Raw genomic sequence first — 26,185 nt, forward strand, 5'->3', positions numbered from 1 at the left:
TTATGGCCTCTCGGTTCAGCATATACACCCATGATTCTGCTATAGAGTTGGGAACATCTTACCAGCTAGTAATGTCTCATGGCTGCATTGAGGACAGAGCCAAGAATCTGAGTCACTATCAGTTGGGTCCTTTAAAGGTGGCCAAGAAAATAGTTTGGGAAATTGAATAGCTCACTTAGCTCCACTTGCATTCCCTCCAGGTCAGAGGAGAGGCACCCAGGGTTCCTACAGTTCTTTGTCACTGTTAGTGTGATACTTGATACTGGTCAAGAGCCTTGTCCCATCATTTTTCCCCTTTTAAAGTAGTAAATTTATTTATTTATTTATTTATTTATTTATTTATTTATTCATTCATTCATTCATTCATTCATTCATGAGAGACACAGAGAGAGAAGCAGAGACATAGGCAGTGGGAGAAGCAGGCTCCATGCAGGGAGCCTGATACGGGACTCAATCCCAGCACCCTGGGATCACGACCTGAGCCGAAGGCAGATGCTCAACCACTAAGCAACCCAGGTGCCCCAGTAGATTTATTTATAAAGACTAGGTACCTTGTTTACATTTTCCAGAGAAACCAGGCTTGTCACCCACAGGTGTTTAAGCTTGGTGGCATCTGAACTGATGGGAAGTGTTTCTTGCAGCTTTAAATTCTCTCCCCAGACTCCTAGTAAACCTTCCTTACTGATGGTCAGATAACGACTTGAACTTTTTAAGAAAATTACTTTTTGAATGGTGTCCTTGTGCTTCACTGGGAGGAATTCAAAGTCTTTCCAGGCGGGAACCACCGTTGCCTTTGCTCGTTCATCTTTCTCATAAAGTGCGAACAGCATAAAGGAAGTCAGCTTGTCCCAGTTAATGAAGCCATCTTGGGCCACATCCACTTTGTCAAAGAGCTCCCCATATTCTTGCTTTGTGCCCCAACCCACAGTCTCTGTCATCCTTTGCATAAACTCTTCTCTAGACATGCAAATGGCTTGACAAGGATCTGAGGGCTAGAAATAGGAATAAAAACAAGACAACAATGAAAGCATCCATAAGTACAGAGCATTGTACCATCCCCAAATATGGACCCAATCAGCAATTCTTCCAAAATGCAAAGACAAATGTCTTTTACTTTTATAACAGAACTGTATTTAATTGGGGCTAGGGAGCAAATAATTGACAGGGCTACAAGCTGATATTCTCAATAACAAATATCCTCATAAATGGAAAAGGGAGGCAGGAGAGTCAGAGATTTGATGTGATGATGAAAGCAGCAGTCGGAGTAATGTGGGGCTATATTCCAAGAAATGTAAGCACTTCTGGAAGCTGGTAAAGGGAAGGAAACAAGCTCCACTAGAGCCTCCAGAAGGAAGACAATGAATATCAGGCTCCTTGCATGGAGCCTGCTTCTCCATTGCCTATGTCTCTGCTTCTCTCTCTGTGTCTCTCATGAATGAATGAATGAATGAATGAATGAATGAATAAATAAATAAATAAATAAATAAATAAATAAATTTACTACTTTAAAAGGGGAAAAATGATGGGACAAGGCTCTTGACCAGTATCAAGTATAACACTAACAGTGACCCTGATTTTGCCCTGGAAAACCCATTTTGGGCTTCTGACCTCCCATGTTAGATGAGAAATTTGTATGTTTGAAGCTGCTAAGTTTGTGGTAGCTTGTTATAACATCATTAGGAAACTAGCATAGTGGTTTATGGAAGATGGGTGAACAGAGTTCAGCACAGCCAATAAAATTTTACCACATTGAAACTTTGATCCAAAAGTAAGAAGTCTACTTTCATAAATACGCCATTACAAATGCATCATTACAGTGAAACCATATGTGTTTGATTTTTGTTATTAGTGGCACTTATGCTCTATAAAGTCCTTGTAAATGCTAAATTAGCAGATAACAAACCACAGTTCTGAGAGGAAATACAGTTATGTTTCTATGAGCCTCTGATCACAATATTTTAATCACTTGATCGATTCATAATTTGTTTTGTGTTTCTGCTGAAAGACACTTAATTTAATATATATATAATTTCCTAATATTGAATTCATGAACAACTGAGCAAAGCTTATCTAATATATCTAATAAAACTGAATAAAGCTTATCTGTTTTCATAAGGTACATCACTGCCTTGTTGCACTTAGGAATATTACACAGAACTTTACCACCACACTTGGGTGCCCTTTTAAATAGTGAAATCACCAACAAAAACACAAAATGCAAAAAGAACTTGGCACCAAGCAGACCACAAATAGGATACTTGTTTGCAGTATGAGAGCTAGAATTAAAAGGGAGCATGTTATATTGCTTGACCTCAGCCTGAAATATATATGTTGGAGGCTAAAATAATTTGCCCCTCTGTATGTGTCTGTGAATGACTATGAAAGTGTGTCTAGTATTAATTTTGGGGCTACAAATAAATTTTAGCAAGTAGGCAAACTCATAAATACAAAATATATGCATAATGAGAATATTATACTGTCAATATTATGGTTTGAGATAATATTTCAAATATTTCAAAGTATAGCATATGCTTTACTACTTAATAGGCTATTTAGATTGGTGAGATTCATGATGAGAGGACCTACTTTTCCTACTACCTTGGAGCCAAAGGGTTGGGATTGATAGTAAGCACCGAGAGACAGCATTTGTAGAGTAAGCCAAATAATTGTAGGTTTAACCCTAATTCCACCAGTAATTGTAGAAACTACTGGCAAGTTACTTTACTGTAGAGTCTTCATTTTGCTATCTGTAAGGTAAATATAGCAATAGCAGCCACAAGAAAATTGTTTTAAAAATTAACTGAAATATCCATAGATGTAGAAAAAGCATTGGACAAATTTCAGTGCTTATTCATGACAAAAACTCTCAGTAAACTAAAAATAGAGGGGAATTTCCTCAACTTAAAGAATATCTACATCACTCAGCACCAGGGAAATACTAATCAAAACCACCTCACACCAGTCAGAATGCTAAAATTAACAAGTCAGGAAACAGATGTTAGTGAGGCTGTAGAGAAAGGGGAATCCTTTTACACTGTTGGAGGGAATGCAAACTCTAGAAGATAGTATGGTGGTTCCTCAAAAAGTTAAAAATAGAACTACCCTAAGACCCAGAAATTGCACAATTAGGTATTTATCCAAAGGATACAAACATATTTATCCAAAGAGGCACCTGCATCCTAATGTTTATAGCAGCAATGTCCACAAGAGCCAAAATATGGAAAAAACCAGATGTCCATCAACAGATGAATGGACAAAGAAGATGTGGTGCATATACAATAGAATTACTCAGCCATCAAAAAGAATGAAATCTTGCCATTTGCAATGATGTGGGTGGAACTAGAGTGTATTATGCTAAGCAAAATAAGTCATTCAGAAAAAGACAAATACCATATGATTTCATTCATATGTGGAATTTAAGAAACAAAATAGATGAACATCAGGGAAGGGAAGGAAAACAAGATAAAAACAGAGGGAGACAAATCATAAGAGATTCTTTTTTTATGTTTTTTTTATTTTTTTTAATTTTTATTTTTTTATTTATGATAGTCACAGAGAGAGAAAGAGAGAGAGGCAGAAAAAAAAAAAAAGAGAGAGAGAGGCAGAGACACAGGCAGAGGGAGAAGCAGGCTCCATGCACCGGGAGCCGATATGGGATTCGATCCCAGGTCTCCAGGATCGCGCCCTGGGCCAAAGGCAGGCGCCAAACCACTGCGCCACCCAGGGATCCCAAGAGATTCTTAACTATAGGATACAGTGAGGGTTCCTGGAGGGGTGCTGGGGGGGGGAATGGGGTAACTTGGTGATGAGCATTAAGGAGGGCACCCAATAGAATGAGCACTGGGTGTTGTACTCAACTGATGAATCACTAAATTCTATCTCTGAAAATAACAATATACTATATGTTAACTAAACTGAATTTAAATTTTTAAAAAAGAATATCTACCCAAGAGATGTACATCTAACATCCTACTAAATAGTGAAAAGCTGGAAGCTTTCCAACTAAGATCTGGTACAAAAGAAGAATGTTCCCTCTCATAATTGCTTTTTAAAATCATATTGTAAATTTTAACCTCTGCAACAAGATAAGACAAGGAAATAAAAGGCATAAAGGTTGGCAAAGAGGAAGTAAAACTGTCTTTGTCCACAGGTGGTATGATCATCTGAGTAGAAAACCTAAAAGAATCAACAAATAAACTCCTAGAACTAAAAAGTGATTACTGCAAGACTGTAGGATAAAAGATTAATATGCAAAAGACAATTGTTTTGCTATATATCAGAGCATGAAGTGGAGTTTTTTTAATAATACATTTAGTTTTTATTGGTGTTCAATTTGCCAACATACAGAATAACACCCAGTGCTCATCCCATCAAGTGCCCCCCTCAGTGCCCGTCACCCAGTCACCCCCACCCCCCGCCCTCCTCCCCTTCTACCACCCCTAGTTCGTTTCCCAGAGTTAGCAGTCTCTCATGTTCTGTCTCCCTTTCTGATATTTCCTACCCATTTCTTCTCCCTTCCCTTCTATTCCCTTTCACTATTATTTATATTCCCCAAATGAATGAGACCATATAATGTTTGTCCTTCTCCAATTGACTTATTTCACTCAGCATAATACCCTCCAGTTCCATCCACATCGAAGCAAATGGTGGGTATTTGTCATTTCTAATGGCTGAGGAATATTCCATGGTATACATAGACCACAGCTTCTTTATCCATCATCTTTCGATGGACACCGAGGCTCCTTCCACAGTTTGGCTATTGTGGCCATTGCTGCTATAAGCATCGGGGTGCAGGTGTCCCGGCGTTTCATTGCATCTGTATCTTTGGGGTAAATCCCCAACAGTGCAATTGCTGGGTCATAGGGCAGGTCTATTTTTACCTCTTTGAGGATCCTCCACACAGTTTTCCAGAGTGGGTGCACCAGTTCACATTCCCACCAACAGTTCTTCGCATCCTCTCCAACATTTGTGGTTTCCTGCCTTGTTAATGTTCCCCATTCTCACTGGTGTGAGGTGGTATCTCATTGTGGTTTTGATTTGTATCTCCCTGATGGCCAGTGATGCAGAGCATTTTCTCATATGCATGTTGGCCATGTCTATGTCTTCCTCTGTGAGATTTCTGTTCATGTCTTTTGCCCATTTCATGATTGGATTGTTTGTTTCTTTGGTGTTGAGTTTAATAAGTTCTTTATAGATCTTGGAAACTAGCCCTTTATCTGATACGTCATTTGCAAATATCTTCTCCCATTCTGTAGGTTGTCTTTGAGTTTTGTTGACTGTATCCTTTGCTGTGTAAAAGCTTCTTATCTTGATGAAGTCCCAATAGTTCATTTTTGCTTTTGTTTCTTTTGCCTTCCTGGATGTATCTTGTAAGAAGTTACTGTGGCCAAGTTCAAAAAGGGTGTTGCCTGTGTTCTCCTCTAGTATTTTGATGGAATCTTGTCTCACATTTAGATCTTTCATCCATTTTGAGTTTATCTTTGTGTATGGTGCAAGAGAGTGGTCTAGTTTCATTCTCCTGCATGTGGATGTCCAATTTTCCCAGCACCATATATTGAAGAGACTGTCTTTCTTCCAGTGGATAGTCTTTCCTCCTTTATCGAATATTAGTTGACCATAAAGTTGAGGGTCCACTTCTGGATTCTCTATTCTGTTCCACTGATCTATGTGTCTGTTTTTGTGCCAGTACCACACTGTCTTGATGACCACAGCTTTGTAGTACAACCTGAAATCTGGCATTGTGATGCCCCCAGCTATGGTTTTCTTTTTTAAAATTCCCCTGGCTATTCGGGGTCTTTTCTGCTTCCACACAAATCTTAAAATAATTTGTTCTAACTCTCTGAAGAAAGTCCATGGTATTTTGATAGGGATTGCATTAAATGTGTAAATTGCCTTGGATAACATTGACATTTTCACAATATTAATTCTGCCAATCCATGAGCATGGAATATTTTTCCATCTCTTTGTGTCTTCCTCAATTTCTTTCAGAAGTGTTCTATAGTTTTTAGGGTATAGATCCTTTACCTCTTTGGTTAGGTTTATTCCTAGGTATCTTATGCTTTTGGGTGCAATTGTAAATGGGATTGACTCCTTAATTTCTCTTTCTTCAGTCTCACAATACCATTTAGCTCAGTATCTAGAAAAATGAAATGCATATAAATGTAACAAAATATGTATAAGATTTATATGAGATAAACTATAAAACTCCAACCAATGAAATTAAGATGAGCTAAATAAATGACAAGCTATTCCATGCTTACAGATAGGAAGACTCAAGACTGTCAAGATCTCAGTTCTTCCCAAGATAATCTATAGATTCCTTGAAATGGCAATCAAAATCCCAATGAGTTATTCTGTGGATATCAACAAACTAATTCTAAAGTTTATATGGAGAAGCCAAAGATGCAGATGAACTAACACAATATTGAAGGACAAGAATAAAGTTGGAGAACTAACTCTGACTCCAGACTTACTACAAGGCTATAGTAAGTACCCAAGGATTGTGGTATTGGCATAAGAAGAGACAAAGAGATCAATGTAATAGAAAGCCCAGAAATAGACCCACAAAACTATAGTCATTAGATCTCTTACAAAGGTCCAAGGCAATACAATAAGAGAAAAAAAGAATATTTTCAATAAATGGTGCTGGAATAACTGGATATCCACATGATAAAAAAATAAATAGGGATGCCTGGGTGGCTCAGTGGTTGAGAGCCTCCCTTCAGCCCAGGGCGTGATCCTGGAGTCCTGGGATCGAGTCCCACATCAGGCTCCCTACAGGGAGCCTGCTTCTCCCTCTGCCTGTGTCTCTGCCTCTCTCTGTGTGTGTCTCTCATGAATAAATAAAATCTAAAAATAAAAATAAAAAAATAAATCTAGACATAACCCTTACACCTTTCACAAAAATTAACTCAAGATGTATCACAGACCTAAACATAAGACACAAAACCATAAAACTCCTAGAAGATTACATAGAGGCAAACCTGGATGCCCTTTAGTCTGGTGACGACTTCTTAGATGCAACGCCAAAGGTACTATTCATGAGAGAAAGAATTCATAATCTGGACTTCACTGAAATTAAAAAAACTTCTGCTCTGTGAAATATAATTTCAAAAGAATGAGAATAAAAACCATAGCCTGGGAGAAAATATTTCCAAAAGATGTATCTGATAAAGAACTCATCCAAATTATATTTTAAAAATTCTTAAAATTTAACAATAAGAAAACAATCCAATTTATAAATGGGCCAAAGACCTTAATTAATACCTCACAGAAGAAGATATACAGATACAGATGGCAAATAAGCATACGAAAAGAAGCTCCACATCATATGTCATCAGGGAAATGCAAATTAAAACAGCGAGGTATCACCACACACTCTATTAAAATGGCCAAAATCTGGAACTCTGACAAAAGCAAATCCTGACAAGAGTCTAGAATAGGATCTCTCCTCCATTGCTGATTGGAATGTAACGTCAGACAGCCACTTTGGAAGATAGTTTGGTGGTTTCTTACAAAACCAAACATATTATACGATTCAGCAATCATGCTCCTTGGTATTAACCGAAGTGAACTGAAAACTTAGGTCTACACAAAAACCTACACATGGATGTCTACAGCAGCTTTATTCATAATTGCCAATATTTGGGAAAAAACAAGCTGACGTCCTTCAGTAGGTGAATGGATACACCAACTGGTACATCCTGAGAATAGAATATTATTCAATGCTAAAAAGAAATGGGCTATTGAGCCATGGAAAGACCTGGAGGAAACTTAAATGCGTATTAAGTGAAAAAAGCCAACCTGAAAAGGTTGTATGGTATAGGATTCCAACTACATCAAATTCTAGAAAAGGTAAAACCAGAGAGACAGTAAAAGTTTCAGTGGTTGCCAGGAGTTAGAGGCATGAGGGGGGCGGGGTGGTAAATAGGCAGAGCATAGAGGATTTTCAGGGCAGTGGAACTCTTCTGTTTGATACCAATATGGTGGATACATGTCATTAGGCACTTGTCCAAACCCCACAGAATGTACAACACCAAGAGTGAATCCTAATGTAAAGTGTGGACTTTGGGTGGTTATGATGTGTCAATGTAGGTTCATCAGCCGTAACAGTTGTACCCCACTGGTGGGTGATGGAGATAAAGCAGAAGGCTGTGCATGTTTTAGGGTAGAGGAGACATAGGTTATCTCTGTACCCTCCCTTTAGTTTCTTTTTTTCTTTTTTTTTTTTTTAATTTTTATTTATTTATGATAGTCAGAGAGAGAGAGAGAGGCAGAGACACAGGCAGAGGGAGAAGCAGGCTCCATGCACTGGGAGCCCGATGTGGGATTCGATCCCAGGTCTCCAGGATCGCGCCCTAGGCCGAAGGCAGGCGCCAAACCGCTGCGCCACCTAGGGATCCCTTTAGTTTCATTGTGAGCCTAAAACTACTCTAAAAATATGAAGTCTTAATTAAAAAAAAAAAAAAGATGAACTGAGGTATGATGTGTACAAAAACTAAGCAATCAAGTGTTTAATAGAATTTGGTGTAGACTTTTAATTAATTAAATTAACTTTCTGAGAAATAATTGGTATCCAGCCCTTTGAACTACTCAGAAGTTCATCATTCCTTTCTTTGTTAAATTATTTTTAGTCTAAAAAGTTTAGAGAGATGGAAATTTTTCAGTGACCCAGATTTCAAGTGTGGAGAAAGAAATCTGATCCTAAAAACACTCCATTTGAGCCAAAATTGCAAACTGTTTCTGAAAGCTAAGTCAATGTCAATCTTGTATTTTAAACTTACATAATGACATCAATCAACCCCTTCTATTTATGTTATTATCTTAGATTATGTTTAAAACATTTTAAAGCTGAATCTCAGAGTATTTTCTTCCTGTGAATTAGTGACTTCTCTCTATTTCTAAGCACAGGAAATGGATTTGACGGGTAGATACCAAAATAAGTCTTTTATATATTCTAGAATATGGAATTGCAAATAGACCATAAACAAATAAGACAACAAACTTTCTTCCCCAAAGTAACATGAACAATCAACGTTACAACTCTGCGTATTGATAAAGCCAATATGCCCTGGGAGATGATTTGAGGGATATTCCCAATTCATAAAGTTTGATAGAAAAGAGCGATTTTATAATACACCGGAAAATTCTGATTATTGATTGTTCACGGATTCAAGTTTGAAAATAAGACCAGTTTTTGCCATACCTTTGGTTAAAATTTAATAGTTTGCTTTAACTGAACATTTCTAACGTACTTCAAGAAGCATTATGCCTCGATCGGTATGTGTTTTATGTTCATTGATTCTATTATGCCAGCTCAAATAAATTCATTCAATGTATAACGAAAGCATGTGATCTTTTACACAAACTTTAAAGCACAAATGCATTAACTTTTACTGCGCAGCTAATTCTCATTTTATCAGTGGCTCCCACTTATGTTCTGGGACTAAAATTAATTCACTCCCTCTATTATGTTATACACATCCCGCTGTGGCAGGGGGATTGTGTGGTTGTGCAGTTGGGGCTCTAAACCTCAGCCTCAGTTATTACACCTCTAAATAGGGATAATGATAACTGTTAGGGCTGTGATCAGGATTAGCGGATAATTGATGTGAACCACATGGGATAATTTAAGGTGAGTATAACACATTTATACTCAATACATGTTAATTCCCTGCTAAATGGTTTAAAGACTAGAAGGACTATAAATACAAAGCCATTGTGTTAGCAATGACTCTTCTCTAAGGATTTAGCTAAATTCATTTGTTAGAGAGAGAGAGTGTGTGTGTATGTGTGTGTGCGTGTGTGTGTAAGGATTTGGAAGGGTATGTAGTTACTAATTTTAGTAAAATGATCCTATTTATCAGGAGTGGCCAGTTGCTAACTAGACGCTTCTAAGAGGCTTCTCAGTGGCTCCAAAGAATATATGAAGGAGACTTTCCTAACAGGATTACAAGAAGCTCTCAGTTTCTCTGACTGTTGCCATCCTGGCAGCAGAGGCTAGTTTGGGGCTTCATATGAAATAACAACTAACTGTACACATGGCCTCAGCAGCTCCTCCTCGGATATAAAACTGGTCTAAGTGAGCCCAAGGAAAGGAAGGTTTCCCCCCGTTTCCAGACCAACACTGTGAGGCACTAGAGTTTGCATCTTGTCATGAGCCACTTCTACTGCTACTTTCATGGATTTTAGGTGAGCCAGTAGTTTCTATCCTGGACTTCTTGGCAGAAGGTAACTCCATAGGAAGAAAGATAAAACAATCCCTCAATCTAAAAATGAGCTTGCATATACTGATTTAGTTGAGATAAACTCTCAATCTGTATTAGATCAGTACTAAGAGGCAAAATAACTTCTCTTTGAGCCATCTTTGGGAAAAAAATACATGTATATAGAAGTATACATATATATCTAAATTAATACCACCTTATTTAACATCTGGGTATTATCCCTGAATTTGCTGCATAGTATTTGTGTGGTCATAAATCAGTCATAACAAATCTCAGGGTTTATATAAGGATCCAATAAGATAATCTGCATAGAAAGCCATCTTTACCTTAAACAATTTTATTCCAGCTTTAAGTTATTGTGTTGAAGTCACATCCACAGCAAGCTAGATTCACAAGCACGTATTTAGTAATAGCTAGGGAAACATTAAGAATTTAGGAAATTTGATTTCATTATAAAACATAAGGATAAAGTAATTAATTCTCAGTACTTTCAATTGAAAATTTAATTTGACTTTAATAAGAAGTATGGCTTTAATATAACCTGCTTCCCATAGACAATTTGTTCGAATTTGAACGTAGACTTTCCAAACAAAAACTCCTAACGGTGTTTGAAAGTGTACCCTTTCACTTCTATTAGTCAAGATCCTCTGGTCTTTTTGAAGTAGAAATTAGTACCTTGGCATCTCTTAGAACTTCTTTTATAATAAAAGTGAATAGTTTATGATCTGAGAGAAAACATATTCTCATTCAGCCCTTCTAAGATAATGTTTGTACATTTATTTTGCTATGTTTATTTAACTATCAAGCAATACAGTAACACGGCATTGCTTCCAGCTGTGTCTGGTTGAGTATCTCAGTGGTTACAACTTTAGACATTTAGAAAATCTTCCTGTCTTCCTGAAGGCCTTTCAAAGAATATTCTAAAATTCCTTTCCTTTTGCCTAGAAAGCATTTTCTGCAGATATAGTCAGTTCTCAGGAGCTATCTTTAAAAAAAATAAAATGAAAAATCATGGACTTTGTAAAACTCCCTTCAGCCTTTGAGATTTGTAAGATTTGGATTTCACGGTACCTTCTGTGAAAACTAAGTGCTAAACCTAAGTGCAAACCTCTAAATATACATCCTTTGTAAGAAACTTGACAGCCTTTTTTAAATTCGAGATCATGTACTTTCAATTAGCAATGTGTAAGAGTGCCAACACATTTTTTAAATTATTTCCCGCACAAAATAATTCATAGAAATTTACTATAGAAAATACAAGATATAAAAAAGCCAAAAATTAAAATCCTCCATAATGCCATCAACATGTCAGATTGTTTTTTGGGCAGAAAGAGAAGTACCTGTGCATTATTTTTCAGATGGTGTCATGATATACATATCTTCATATGCTGCATTTTTCACGTTACATCAAACCTTGTACAATATATATTGGTCTTTACCATCATTTTTAATGGCTGCACAATATTCTGTGGATAAGACATACAATTTATGGCCCCCACTATTAAAAATTTCAATTGTTCCCAATGCTTTGCTGTTTTATATAAACAGCCATCTCAACGCATACATCTTCGCTCACTTGTCCAATTATTTCCTGTGGGAAATTCCCTAGAAACAGAATTGCTGAGTCAGAATTTAAAGTTTTTGATATATCTTGCCAAATCCTCCTCCAAAAGATTGAACAAATTTACATTTCCATCAGCAAAATAAGAGATTGCCTATACCCAAACCCCCACTGAGCTCATTCCTCTTAAGACTCACAGTTGTTTGCTAAAAAAATAGTTCTAGTAAGCCTAACCATTTACATACTTGCTGGCAAAATAAAGCGATACATTCTCAAAACCGACACTTAATTCTTCTAAATTCCGCCAACTTTTAGAAATGCTGTTCGTGTTTGTTTTTTCCTTATTTTTTTCCTGTAGCAATATTTTATAATGAAACAAGGGAAGAAAGGTTTTCTCTTTTTCCCCTACTCTGTAAATAAGGACTTGCCCAGGACAAGACCACAAGTCCTTTTTAAAAACTATGGAGCAACAACAATCGAATTTGCTCAGAAATCCAAGTATTTTTCTAGCATGTGAAAGCCAGCAGTGGGCTAACAGGTCACTGACCCAAAGTCCACCCTCTTCATTCACGGGTGAGTATGTGCTTTCAGATCCTGAAAATTAATGTCAAATTGTGAGTTATAAGGCACTTAGAGGGCTACTTCCTTCCATCCATACATCCTTCCATCCATCCATCCACTGATCTATTCGTTAATAAATAATACATTGAGCTTATACACCACGCAAGATAGAATAGGGTAGGTTTATTTATTCCATTCATTCAACAAATATTTATTAAGTGACTGCTCCATGCCAAACACTATTTTAAGCATGCGGCACCAGGGTCTGTGCTATTCAAACACACTTCAGTAAAAAGCCTTGGTGTACTGGTCATAATGAAGGACACATGGTTTCGGGTTTACCAAAAGTGAGAAGAACACAAGAGTCACACTAATTATTGTTTTTCCTAATTTCAAACTGAATTTAGCACTTAACACATGTCAAGAACGTTCCATAAAGAGAAATTGTCCACGGACCAGAGACCTTCCCTTGGTTTGAAAGCTTTTTATTTTTTTTCTTTCATATCATTAGAATTTTGCAATGCTTTTTTCTTTTTTTCTACACGAAAAATAGTTTCTAATAGAGTTTCAGAATCTGTTTTCCCCAGGACCTGCTAGTTTTATCAAGCATTTCACCCAAAATAATATTTCTTCTGTCAAATATTTGGCATGATTTTTGGGTAATGTTCCATGACAGCTGAATGAGTATACACTATCAAAATGCATCCTTTCCCCCTATCTCTATAATTAAATTTAAAATTAACATGCTGCTTTCTCATGCTTCGTTCTGTTGCGCTTGCCTCAATTTCCCTTGGTTACAAAGCCTATAGGTTATGAATATGTATTAGCGTTTGCTGTCAAACCCTGTGAACATCTTCTGGAGCAGAAGATTAGATGTGTTATTTCAAAACAGATGCATCAGTTTAAATCAACCCCTGCAATGTTCACCTACCAGTGAACTTTCATGAGAGACTGAACAACAGAACAGGAGACATGAGTCTGCCAGCCAACGTTCATATTGCCTTTTTTTTTCCTTGCTTCAATGAATTTTAGTCAGTTTTAATTTTCATGAACAGTATGATCTCAACGATTCAAGAGCTCACCGGTTTGAATGGAGTTAAAATTTCAGGACTAACCAAGACACAGGCAAATGGATGCCTGAAAGCACCACACTACTTCTGCCCAACCCAACTTTGCACTTCTCTCCTCTTTCTGGAAAACTAATCCCCTAACCTGAATTTACTTGCCAGAGTGATGCCTTTCCCTCAGATGGCAGCTTGGATGTTCCTTCCTCCAGGAAGCCTTCCAGGGGGCCCCCTCCCCAAGGTGAGCAACATGCTCCCACAACACTGTTTTTTTGTTTGTTTGTTTGTTTGTTTTTATGTATTTATGATAGTCACAGAGAGAGAGAGAGAGGCAGAGACACAGGCAGAGGGAGAAGCAGGCTCCATGCACCGGGAGCCCGATGTGGGACTCGATCCCGGGTCTCCAGAATCGCGCCCTGGGCCAAAGGCAGGCGCCAAACCACTGCGCCACCCAGGGATCCCCACAACACTGTTTTTTTCCTCAGAGCACTGAGCAGTTTTTAACAGAGTAACAGCGAGTTCACTTGTTGGCATACCCTTCGGTGAGGGAAGGTCTGAGTCTAAGTGGTTTTCAGCTCCCACAGGACAGACATTGATAAGTACCTGTTGCTAGAATGAGGGAAATGAATGAATGTATTTTTAGGCTCTTCCATGCTGCAGAAGAGATGCTCATCTGTTTTCCTAATAACTACAAGTTTGAGAAGGAGGCCAGAGCAATGAACAATGGCCAAGTTATAGAATAATACAGCATAAAATGTGGGAAAATCAGAAATAATTCTAAATAAAGTTTAGGGTTGTTTGCTATGAGAAAAGGGACAAAAAAAGGGATATCAGACCACTTTGAGCAATGTTCTGGCTCTGCCCAAAACTCAGATGGAGTCAGACAAATCCCTTCATTGAGATTTTTGTTTCCTTGCCTGGAAAATAAAGACAATAAAATAGGTCTCTATCATCTCTCTCTTAATGCTAAAACTCACTGAAAGGAAGTTGATGGAGAAACACTACTTAGTAGAAGATCAAAGTATTTATAAAAAGCATTGCTTATAAATTCAGCATTATTTAAATTCAGCATTGGTAGGCACACATTTAGAACAGTACCATGGAATTTGTAGTAGGATACACTGACATTTTAATGACATTTATCTTTGCACTGAATTATGGTATAGATAAGATGCCCACTAAGCCATTTGCTAGGCCTTACCCTGCTAAAGCACACTTCTATTTTACCATAATTGAGACCTCGATACACACACAAATACACACATTTTTCATTTTAGAATATGATCATGCACTGTTCTGTAATTTTCTCTTTTTTTTGCTGAACAGTAAATCTTGACAATTTTATATGCCTGCCTTATTCTTTTTAATAGCTGAATAGTAGGCACATCCCATAATTTATTTATCCGTTCACTTGTTGGCAAATATTTGGGCTGTTTGAAATAGTCCATTTTACTGACAATCACAATGAATATTCTTATACATATATTTCTTCTGCACATGTCATTATTTAGGACAGCACATCAAATTAGAATTGCTCCTTCAAAAAGGACACACTGGATACATTTTACATTTGATACACTTCTGGAAAACTGCCTACCAAAAAACGCTTTGGCAATTCACAGTCTCAATAATAGCACCCATTTCCCGGATTCTTTGCCAGCAGTATATATTGGTAATCTTTTTAATCTTTGCCAAGCTGATAAATGAAAATGCAGGTCTTTTTTTATTTGGAGTTTCAAATCAAATTCCTAATAAGTATGAGGATCTTTTCACATGATTAACAGCCATTTGTGTGGCATTTTACCTTGAATGCATAAAATATGATAAAATATATAAACATAGTTTATGTAAAATAGAGCTATATGTGCTATGTGTATGTGCATTTATGGGTAGAAATGAATAAACATACACTGGAAAGATGCAACATGTGAGTAGTTACTTGAGGCAGAGCAGTGGCTGAAGGTGGACCATGGTAAAGGGGACTTTCATGTGTGACTCGACTTTTTACAATGAGAATAGTGATTCCTTCTAGCTTTGCTTTAATAACAAAGGACCGCTAAATAGGAATCATAAAGATGGGTGAAATTGTATTTCACTGGCTATAATCTCTTTTTCTTGCCCTTCTACTTCCGGGAAATAACCCTGCTACTTTATTTATTATAGCCACTCCAGTTGTTTCTCCATCCCCTTGAAAAATTTCCCTAAGCTCCATCTTAGACACTCACCTCTCTCCTCCAGGTATCTCAGCTGCACCCATGCTCTCCACTCTCTGGGATCTACAGATCTCATTTGACTTCTCTCCACCTGCCTGACCCTTATCCCTGGCTTTAAACAAATAATAGCCTTGTACTTAATCAGGACATTTGCAATGAGAGCAGCAAAAAGAACACGCAAGAAGCTATGATAAGGGTGAACAGAAACCTAGTAAGGTACTAATCCAGCCTGGATGGTGAGAGAAGACTTTCTTGAGAGAGTGATATTGAAATATGAAGTAGGTGTAGGAGTTTGCTGGGAAATTGTCAGGGAGCAGGCAGGAGCAGTCCATGCTGAGCCCAGCATTTGTTAAGTCCTAACACAGAAATACAGTTAAATCACTCAAACAACTACAACACCGCCATCATGACTTAAATAATTTGAGTCGAGTTCCAGTGCCAGATAGTTTTGACTGATTTGTTGGAACTGTAAATCCAGACTAAACACCTGTGGGGAGGTGGGACCAGGTTGGATGAGGAAGTAAGAATTCCCCCAAAGGGAATAGATGTTATGTATTCTCTACAGTACTAGGGAAGAATGTAGAAAAATAAGTTTTAGGTGAGAGTGAAGGGAAATATTTTCTGGTATCTTTGGGGCCAAGAATCAATTTGGCCTCCAGGCTCTACCATCTGGTAGGTATACAGAGAGTAATCCCTAGCCCATATGAATGTGGTCAGAAATGAGGAAATGGAACAGGCTAGTAGGATACCATGAAAAGGGATCAAATCAGCATTGTCCAATAGGACTCTCTGCAATGATGAAACTATTCTAGAATCTTAACTATCCAATATGAGAGCTACTAACCATGTGTGGCTGAGTACTTTAAATGAATCTTCATTTTATTCAATTCTTATTTTATTTCACTTTAATTTAATGACCACATGTGGTGGGGCACCTGGGTGTCTCATTTGGTGAAGCGTCACAACTATTGATTTCAGCTCAGGTCATAATCTCAGGGTTGTGAGATTGAGCCCTACGTCAGCCTCCACACTCAGCGCAGAGTCTGGTTGAGATTCTTTCCCCATCTTCTCTCCCCCCCGCCCCCGCGCTCTCTCTTTCTTCAATAAATAAATAATTTTAAAACTTAAATCAGTCCATCAATCACCACACATGGCTCATGGTCACCATATTGGACAACGCAAGTCTGGAGGAGCATGACAACCTGGTCTCAGAAGTGTTGACAGACTTAGGGAAGAACGTGTACACACATGGAAGGGGAAGAAGTAGAGGAAAAGAATGTCCTTGGTGGTCCTCAGCAGAGAATGTAGGTAGCCAGAGAATCAAGATTTAATAAAGGCCATATCCATAAAACAGTGGGAAGACAGGATAAGGGAGGAAAAGACCCTGAGGGACTTATGGAAGTGAGAAGCCAGCGCCTTGGGAGAAAGGTTGGAAATCACCAAGGAACAATCCCAAGGCTTCTTATTTCTAGCAACAGAGCCAGTAGGTTCCTGTCATGATTGAGTGTGCTATACTGGGTGACAAATGTGCCATCAAAATGGCACAAATACAGTTCTTTAGTTGTCTGTTTTCTTCATATTTCGTTTTTAATTCTCTGGAAATTGGAAAAAGTAGGCCATGCAGTAGGTCTGCAGGTCTGGCTAAGCTGATGCATTACAAATGAATAGCACCAGGCATTTTGCTGCCTTTCCCTCAGCTTTATATTGAGGTTTTTGGTTGCTTTCTCTATTCCAGTCCTGGTCAAAGCTCAAGGTTAAAATATTTGCTCACCTAAAACACTCTTCCTCACCCTCTCCGATCCAGATCAATTTTTATAAGCACCTGCTCCAAAAGCACACAGAGAAATTGGAAAGGGCATGAAGCTGTTAGAGAACCTGTCATAAAATTCAGCACAAAGTCAACAGTGTTCAAGAAGACCAATCTTTCATGTGTGTTGACACAAAACTTCCCTTGCTTGTGTTTTGGTGATGACATAGTTTGCTGACCTCGACCGTGAATGCAACTCAGACATCTCCAAAGAATCTCCTTCATTTCCAATTGTGCCAGCAGCAGTGGTATTGGATTTGCTTTGTGCTATCACCTCGGTGCTGGGGGAGAGGAAAGGGGGACCCGCAGAGCTCTGCTGATTTTCTCTTGCCATCAAAAATAGGTTTTTTGATTCCACTAATAGAGTTGGAGTGAGACATGCTCTGACCTGCTGCCTTTGTTTAGCAGGCTATGAATTGACTGAGGCTGCTAAATGCATAGGGTACCATATAATAGGGTTATAGATTAAGCTCTACCTGTTTACCTTCTCATAAGCCTCCATTGAGATGCCTTGAGAAAGGAAAAGATGATAAAGCAATAGATTATTCTTATCTTTTCCTTTTTTTTCTTCCACCTTTTCTCTGCATTGATTTTATTGTAGGAGCTGTTGATTATTTGCTGATTGCACATTAATTCCAAGTTGCCAGGGCAGAGCGTCTGTGTGCTATCAATTTAACATGCTTGTTTTGTTAATGAAGTCCTTCTCCTATTGGATTCCCACTCCTTAAAGCAACATCCCAAAGGGAGGTTGCCTTGTGGCCAGTGGGACCTGAGCCATACAATGGGCTGGAAAGTTGACAATCTGTCCCTGGGCCCTGGCTCTATCCCATGGAGTAATTCAACTGAGTATTTTTGAGTTTCATTCTCCTTGTGTGTAAATGGAAAGTAAAAATGGTTACATTCCAGGCTGGTAAAGGATCAAATAACATGATACCAAACACAAAAATGCATCATAAAATTTTACAATACTTGAAAGATAATACACTTTTATTCATCATTTTTACCTCCCCTGATTTCCAGGAAGAGTTTTAGTTCAGTTATGAGGAAGATAGAGGTGGGTGGACCGACTGCTCAAGCAAAGAGGAGTCATATAATGAAAATAGAGAATTGTTCCAGAAAAATTGTGCAAGTCATTCAAGCTCTTTGGGCTTCAGTTTCCTTGATTTCTAAAGTGGGGATAATAAGGTTGTAGTGAGGGGTCAGTAAGATAGTATCTGGAAAATACTTGGAAGAATAAGTGCTCAGTTAACATAGATACTATATATTCAGTGAGTAGAGGTTAAACCACATGGCCTCTAACAGTCTCTTGATTCCAACTCCTACAGTTCCTAAAAGAAATTAAACTTTGAATAACACAACTATGCTTTTGCATTCCTTTTAGTTGTGCTAGGAAGTGGAAGCAATGAGTTACAAAGACAAATTCACTTAGAAGGATACAAAGGCATATTTTTCCATCTCCTACTTCATATTTCATTAGCATTCAAAAGTTTTTAATTAACGTCTTGATCCTCATCTTTATTTATTTTTTACTTTTTTACATCTTGTTTTAAGTTGATCCTTATCTTTGGAACAAAGAAATTACCTGGATAAAAGTACTAGAAAAGTAACTTGTGGATTTCATTTTCTTTCAAGTGATGGTGTCCAAAAAGCCATATATCAACCTGAAGGCATTGAAACTTATTCATAGACTTGTAAAATGGTTGTTACTCAAACTTCCCTGTCGCACTTGCAATGCTTAGAGAAATGACATGGTCTCTGGACATTCATATTATTTTGATGTCAACCGTATTTTACATTTTCTTAGCAACTTCAAAAACTAGCTATTATGTAAAGAAGGATAGCTGTGGTTTGATGATTTTATAGGAATGCCAATAAGTGGAAATTATGGCCCAAGCAAGGGAAATGGAGTTCTGGAAAAGCTCTATTGAGACCTGTTATATATTGAGTTTCTTCTGAGAGTCTGGCTATGTAGGTTTCTGAGTACTTCTTTCCTTGAGCTCTCCATTGTTGGCCTCTGCATGCCACGACTTTGTTTCTTTGGTCCTGGATGCCCTGATGGGACTGTAGTTTGCCTACACTTTCTGGACTCACTGGGTTGGGTCTTGACATACTTCCAACCACAATTGTGTCTGTGTATCATCTCCTGAAATCTGGCCAACATTGGGCCCAGAACCAGGGGTTGGCCCTTCCCTATCTACTCCATGCTGCCATTTGCCCAAGCCCTAGTGAATCTTTAGCTTAAATAGAAATCTGAACCATACGCAAAAGGTGAGCTGTTTATGCTCAAAATAGGAAAGACAAAGACATTGAGAAAGGCAGAGCAAAAATCCCAGCAAGAAGTCCAAGGAAAATGTTCAAAGAAGTTCTCAGAACAAACCTATCTTGAGAGCGAACAGAATCTATACAATGCACAGATAACTTAATCTGAAACTTAATCTGAAAAGACCAGAGAGGTTTCCTAGAGTTAAAACAGTGATTCCAAGTCATTTATACTATTCCACAATAAATATAAGCATTACATGCTTTATTCTCAAATGTTACTACTAAGATTTATATAATATGTGTATTTTACTTGGAAGCGTATGTGAAACCTTCAGCACACAATTCAAAGACCCAACTTCCCATTTTTCAATTAAGGATATGGACTTTATCTATATCTGTCAACTCTTTAGCCCCCAATAAGCAATCTGTGTACCAAAAAGATAAGAGATAAAGGGATCTAGTGCCAGAATCTTGGCATTTCCAAGAGCATGTCTTTAGTGATTGGAGTACAAATCACTGCCTTTCAATTCCATGTTGCAGGACAGCAGCTGAGGGCAATTTCTCCTTTTACACCTGTGGCCTGTGGGCCTAACGCTCATGACAGATGGACTAAACTCCACTGAAACCAGCTCATGCATCATTCTTCTCTAGGTCTCCATGCTGTGCTTGGAATTCATATTGTCTCAAGGGCCTCATTAATGTTTAGTCCTGGTCGCACATTTGCCATCGGATTATTCCATTTGGTGTCTGTTGAGTCTGTTAAAAATGGAGAGACTTCATTTTCCTCTGAAAAGTATGTCTGCAAACCTCAACTTCTTTTTTTAAAACCCGTCATTAGATTTTCTATGTTCATGCAAGCTCTGAATTGCAATCTATTCTCCCTCAGCAGAACCGGCTATTCCAACTGGTCATTTCAAAATCACTGATCCAGTCTTTGAAACATTTAAAGCAAAAGTAGAAACAACGACAACAATGAAAACAACTCTGGAGATTGATTATCCTGTTTCATTGGGTTTCCTCCAGGCTGATGAGTAGCTTGAAGAGAACACCCACCCCCACCTTCTGTAGCAGTTTCACTTCCTAACATACCAACTTCATAATGTCAACTCTCCTAACAGACCCTAGAATTCAGATTCTTTGTGTTCTTAGCAGAACAAACCACCACATTTCTGTTCATTCCAGAGTCAAAGCTGTCATCGTCTGCAGTTACGTTTCTCTGAATGTCCTCAAGCTGTCAAAATGTTTGCTGTGTCTATCAAAATACGCCAAATTCATTTGGGGCATTGGACATGAGCAGCACTGAAATTCTGCAGACAAATAGGGGTCGGATACATAGTTATATGACAATTAAAATAAGAAAAGTGTAGGCCAGAGCATGCCTTTGCTACTAGATATGATTCTATTATAAAGAAATGATTAATATAAGTGGGACATTAATTTATCTTTACAGGTAGAACCTAACCTGTTATGCATAACAGGATACGGGCAGATTTTTTCAGTAGTTAGCAATGCTTTTCGGCAGAGAGAGCTAAAGATGAAAATTTATGACAATCACAGGCCAATATAATGGTTCCATTTCATCATGCTTTATTAATTTCAAGGTGGGATTCCAAAATATTGTATGTCTGTTTCAAATTAAAGTGGATACTCCCAAGCACCCTCAGCGGATCTTCTGAAGTCCTAAGAACATATTTTAGCAAACATAATGAAGTAGGAAGAATGGAGGCTCATGTCTACCTAAATTCTGCAGCACGAAAGAACACTTCTTCCAATTCGCATGAGAAACCAAAAGTCATTTTGATGTATGCTGTTTACTATGCATAGCTGCAGAATTCCAAATTAATTAAGATAGAGAGAAGGAAGTTATTCATTTATAGTTAAAATTCCTAAGGCCTGTTGTATATGCAGAATTAAAATGAAAACTTTTAATTTCATTTTGGTGGGCTTGCCCCAACATTTAACCAAAAAAGTTGGAGACTGGTCCCTCGCACCGGATCTTGGGACAATGAATTGCCAAAATTGGCTTTGAAAGGGAGCTGTGTCACTTGGAGTGAAGCAGGGGAGGATGTTTGCAAACTGCCAATTGGCATTTCCAGAGTTCTACTTGCATGCGCCATGCAAGGACAGTTGTGCTGGGAGTCACCTTAGAGATCTGTTATTCCCACTCATGACCACAACTTCTGGTTTTCCAAGACTGTGGTGCTCTCTAAGAAAAACCATGTCCAAGAATTAATCCTTCCAGGATCCCTGGGTGGCGCAGCGGTTTGGCTCCTGCCTTTGGCCCAGGGCGCAATCCTGGAGACCCGGGATCTAATCCCACATCAGGCTCCCGGTGCATGGAGCCTGCTTCTCCCTCTGCCTATATCTCTGCCTCTCTCTCTCTCCCTGTGTGACTATCATAAATAAATAAAAATTAAAAAAAAGAATTAATCCTTCCTTGATGGCAGTGATATTCAACAGCAGCAGTTGCAAACTAAATAATATTATTTAGCCCACAGAAAGGAAGGATAAAGTTACTCTGCTGTCAAATCCAAGCCTGGACGATTCTTTTCAATTCCCTGTTTTAGCCATGGAATATATAATTTTAAGGGAAAAACCTCTTTCATCCTAGTCTTCATGAACAATTCAAAGTCTCCAGCAAAGAAGATTAAGGCTTACCTCAAAGGCACTCTGAATTTTGAGAAAGTCACCCACTCCGAGCTGGTGTTCAAGCAGAGGCAGGCAGCAGTCTTGGTCTGTGGTGGCACCTCCTGTTCTCCTGGGGCTCTTCGGCCCAGGCTGTGGCCCCGTATTCAAGTCAGGTGCATTCTGGTAACTCATGATGGCTTCACCTCTTTTCAGCTGCCTTCAACTACTTCTACGCTTTTTTCTTTTTTTTAACCCTTCAACAGGTGCCTTTGGAAAGAAACCCAACTTCACAACAGAATTCCAAAAGGAAAGCACGTTTCAAGGTAGACAATGAGGAAGCAAAATGTTCAAGCCAAGAGGTAAAAGGCATAAAAGCTCTCGACCCTCGCTCTTCTTTAATGCCATGGTTTACTTTCAAAATCTACAGTCAAATCCTTTTCAAACACCCCTCCTTATAGTCTGCTTAATCTGGCTTGATTAAAAATGCCCAAGGCTTCCCCCCTGTTTATACCAACTGACAGAGAACACAGCTTCTAAGTCTCATTTTAAATGCATTTAAAAAAGCAACTTCTCCAAAATCTCTTTGGCTAACCTTGCTTTCTATTAACATGTTGGGGTTTTAAGCTCCATTTTCTTGTGTGACGCAGCTGAAGGCTCCTGTCCCGGTGAAGTGCTTGCCTCCGAAGGCCACCTTCCCAGCAGTGTGGAGTTTTTGTTTTCATCTGTTCCTGCTGCCTTTATGTGGTTCCTGGCAACCAAAGTCAAGCCAACAGAAAACTTTTCCTTCTTCTTCGCCACCACACTGCCCTCCCCACCCCCCCAACCCCTGACTAATTACTGACCTAAAGTTCTGAATATGTGATGTGAATGTTGGGGTTTTTTTAAAAGGACAATTCAGCTCACTCATTTTTAATTCAACTTCATTCTTATATTGTTTAAAGGCAAGTATTATAAAAGTATTTTCTATGAAGTGTGTTATATATTATGAAATAAGAGGATTAGCCAAAGAGAGAAGAGAATGACATTCTGGACTTGTATGTTTTTCCACATAGGAAACATTTTATTCTTGATGAATAAGAATCTGTTCCTTACCTTCTTTTTGTCTTAGTTTCTATGTATCTAAAATGGGGGTGTTGTCCAATTTATTGAATATAAGGGGGAAAAGCACAACATAACGTGATAAACTTTGTAATAAAACCACTTACTGTACCATCACTGGCTGGGCTAATACTGAGGGAGGAAGAAAAAGAAAAGTTAACATTTTATTTTTTTATTTTTTTTTATTTTTTTAATTTATTTTATTTTTTTTTATTTATTATTTTATTTACCAGGTGTTAGGCACTACACTAAGCACACTGCATTCTTTTTCTTGTTTAGGTTTACAGTAACCCTGAAAAGCAGACAAGATCACTGTCTTCATTTCATAGATGAAGAGGCAAAGAAAATGCCAGAAGCCATGGAGTTAATAAGGTATGGAATGGGGGTGGTGGTGGCTCCCTAGCTTCGGAGAGCACGCACCAGAGGTGGATGCTCTCTCTGCACCTTACATTCATCTTTGTAAAACTGAGAAGTTGTCGCTTGGTATTTTCTAAGGTCTCTTTCAGCTGTTTCAGCTGGTGTTCACAAGACCCAGGGTGATACACAGTACATTCCCTAGAACACAGGGAAGGAAGCATCCTCCAGGCATTCCTGGACCAGTTTAACAAAAAAAAAAAAAAGAAAGAAAAGGAAAAAAATGTCATTCATCCACACATCCATTTAATGTATCCATCTCTCTGCCCATCGTTCATTCCAAACACCACTTATTAAGAACCTACTCTATGTCACGTCCTGAATTGGACCTGGTGCCTGAGCCTGAGGGGTTTATAGGCTTGTGGGAGCAATTACCTGGCTAGATCATTTTTCATACCAATCCCAACCTCTTGCAGTTTACAGTGCTATGTTGAGAAGGATTCTGAAGTCATAGGACAAGAGAGGCATTATAGATTACAGATACATATCACAGGCACAGAGGGGCAAAGGGGGGCATGTTTACCGCAAATTTGCCTCCCCTGTTTAGACCTCCAGGTAAGTCAGGAAAACGTTTTTTAGCCCTCATTTTATATTAGGATTTTATAATATCCCCTAAGTCATCTCACATAGAGACAAAATAGCTCTTTGTGCCATCCTAGTTGGAAAATTAATACTAGCTTAGAATCAGCTGGATCAGTCCCATAAATGTTTATAAAATATTTTATAGTGATATTCTGGAGAGTTGGCCTTCGTTCAGGAGGAGACACTAATGAGGGAAGGCTGAGGAAATAGAAAAACCATTTTCTGAAGCTGTGCCCGGTGAGGTAGGTATCCCACTGGCTAACGATGCAAAATTCTCTAATTATTCTAAGACAGTCAAAATGCCTGGCCTACTTAGCTTCCATAAAGATGCAGCTCTAAACGTTTTCATTAGTCAAAACAGGAAAGTATAATGAGCAACTAATAAATTACTGCAGGAGTTAATCAATTGACACAGTTTTCTTTATGTAAAATCACGGTGTTGGAAATCATTCTTGATCGTAAAGTCTTAAATGGCTTTCACCTTCTTTGTAACTGGGTGGTTAATTTTCAGGTTAAACTTCCACGGCACCGTAAAATCCAGAACTAGCCTCTTGACTCTGCTGAAATGTCCCTTCTTGGCTTGCCATAAATCAATTATGGTTGTGTGAAAATCTGCCACGGCCCAGGCTAATGCTGGGCTCCGTGCGTGGGGCAACGTGCAGTGAGGAAGACAGTCTGTGGTCTCCAGGAGTGGATGGTTCATCAGGGGAGAGGGCTGAAAACCAGGGGACCCTTGCCTCCGTCCCCTGCAGGGACCCACCTGCACTCACCAGCACAGTGGGGCGCTCACTCACAGAAGAGGGCAGAGCAAGCTGATGCACCCCCAGGCCCGTCCTTCCTTTGGAACCTTGGGACTGAACCATCCTCCCTACTGATGTCCTTATCATAACCCCCTGGCCCAGCCCATCATTTATACCCACCAGCATACATGTGGGCCTCCTCTTTCCTCCAACACCCCTCCCTTTCTTTGCTCTCCCCTCACACAAAAGCCTATTCTCACCGACATGCTTCATCTTTGCCTACAATCCTCCCTCCACTCCTCACTGTCACAGGAACCAGCTTTCCCCTACCAACCCAGTTTTCCACCTAACCCTCCTGAGTCAAGGATGCCCCAATTCCTGTTCCTTGGGGACAGCAGAAAGGTGTGGTCCCCTGGTGTCCTTGCCTCCTGAGCTCGTCCTTCCCAACATGGCCCCAGTGGCCACACACCCCACAGCTCAGTTTAAGCACCACCTCCTGCCAGAGCCTGATGGAAAGCACTAGGCTTGCCTTTGGCAACTTTTAAGCCTCAATAAATATTAGCTTCTTTCCTTCCTTGTTCCTGATCCTCCCAGTCTGAATTAATTACTCCTTCCACTCTGCAACCACAGCATTTTGTTTATACTTTAAGCACAGCACTTTTTCTTTCTGCCTTGCGGTGTAATTAGTTGCCTGTGTATCTCTGTCTCCTACTACATTAACTCTCTGAGAACAAGGATAATACCTCACTAATGCTCCAGACGTACGTTGCCAGCACAGAGCTTTGCATAAGCCAGAGCCTTGTGTGCTCATTCGTAAAATGGGTTGAAAAGAAAATGAACTTCACCAACAGCTTTGAGTGTTGGGGGAAGGGTCCTGGGAGTAGGAGGCATTGAATCAGAAACACAGCAGAATTGAATGAAAAATAAAATGAATGAGGGAAACCAACTTACAACTGTATCTTTAAAACACCTAGAATAAACCACAGAAGCACTTTAGAAACAAAGCATTTTTTATACATACAATTTCTA

The 26,185-nt window shown here is 38.8% G+C and overlaps 1 protein-coding gene across 1 annotated transcript in view; it reads right to left on the reverse strand.

Moving 5' to 3' along the window:
- Window positions 1-23,106, reverse strand: part of WDR49 (WD repeat domain 49) — a 124,885-nt gene extending 101,779 nt beyond the window's left edge. Inside the window, exons 1-2 of the mRNA XM_025425482.3 lie at window positions 22,353-23,106; window positions 552-992 (exon numbers count right to left, since the gene is read on the reverse strand). Of these exons, the coding sequence (XP_025281267.3) occupies window positions 552-992; window positions 22,353-22,514 (603 nt within the window). The 5' untranslated portion in view covers window positions 22,515-23,106. The remainder of the gene's footprint in view (window positions 1-551; window positions 993-22,352) is intronic.
- Window positions 23,107-26,185: the final 3,079 nt, after the last annotated feature.

Source organism: Canis lupus, chromosome 34 (assembly GCF_003254725.2).
Source record: "Canis lupus dingo isolate Sandy chromosome 34, ASM325472v2, whole genome shotgun sequence".
In the NCBI taxonomy this organism is placed as follows: Eukaryota; Metazoa; Chordata; class Mammalia; order Carnivora; family Canidae; genus Canis; species Canis lupus.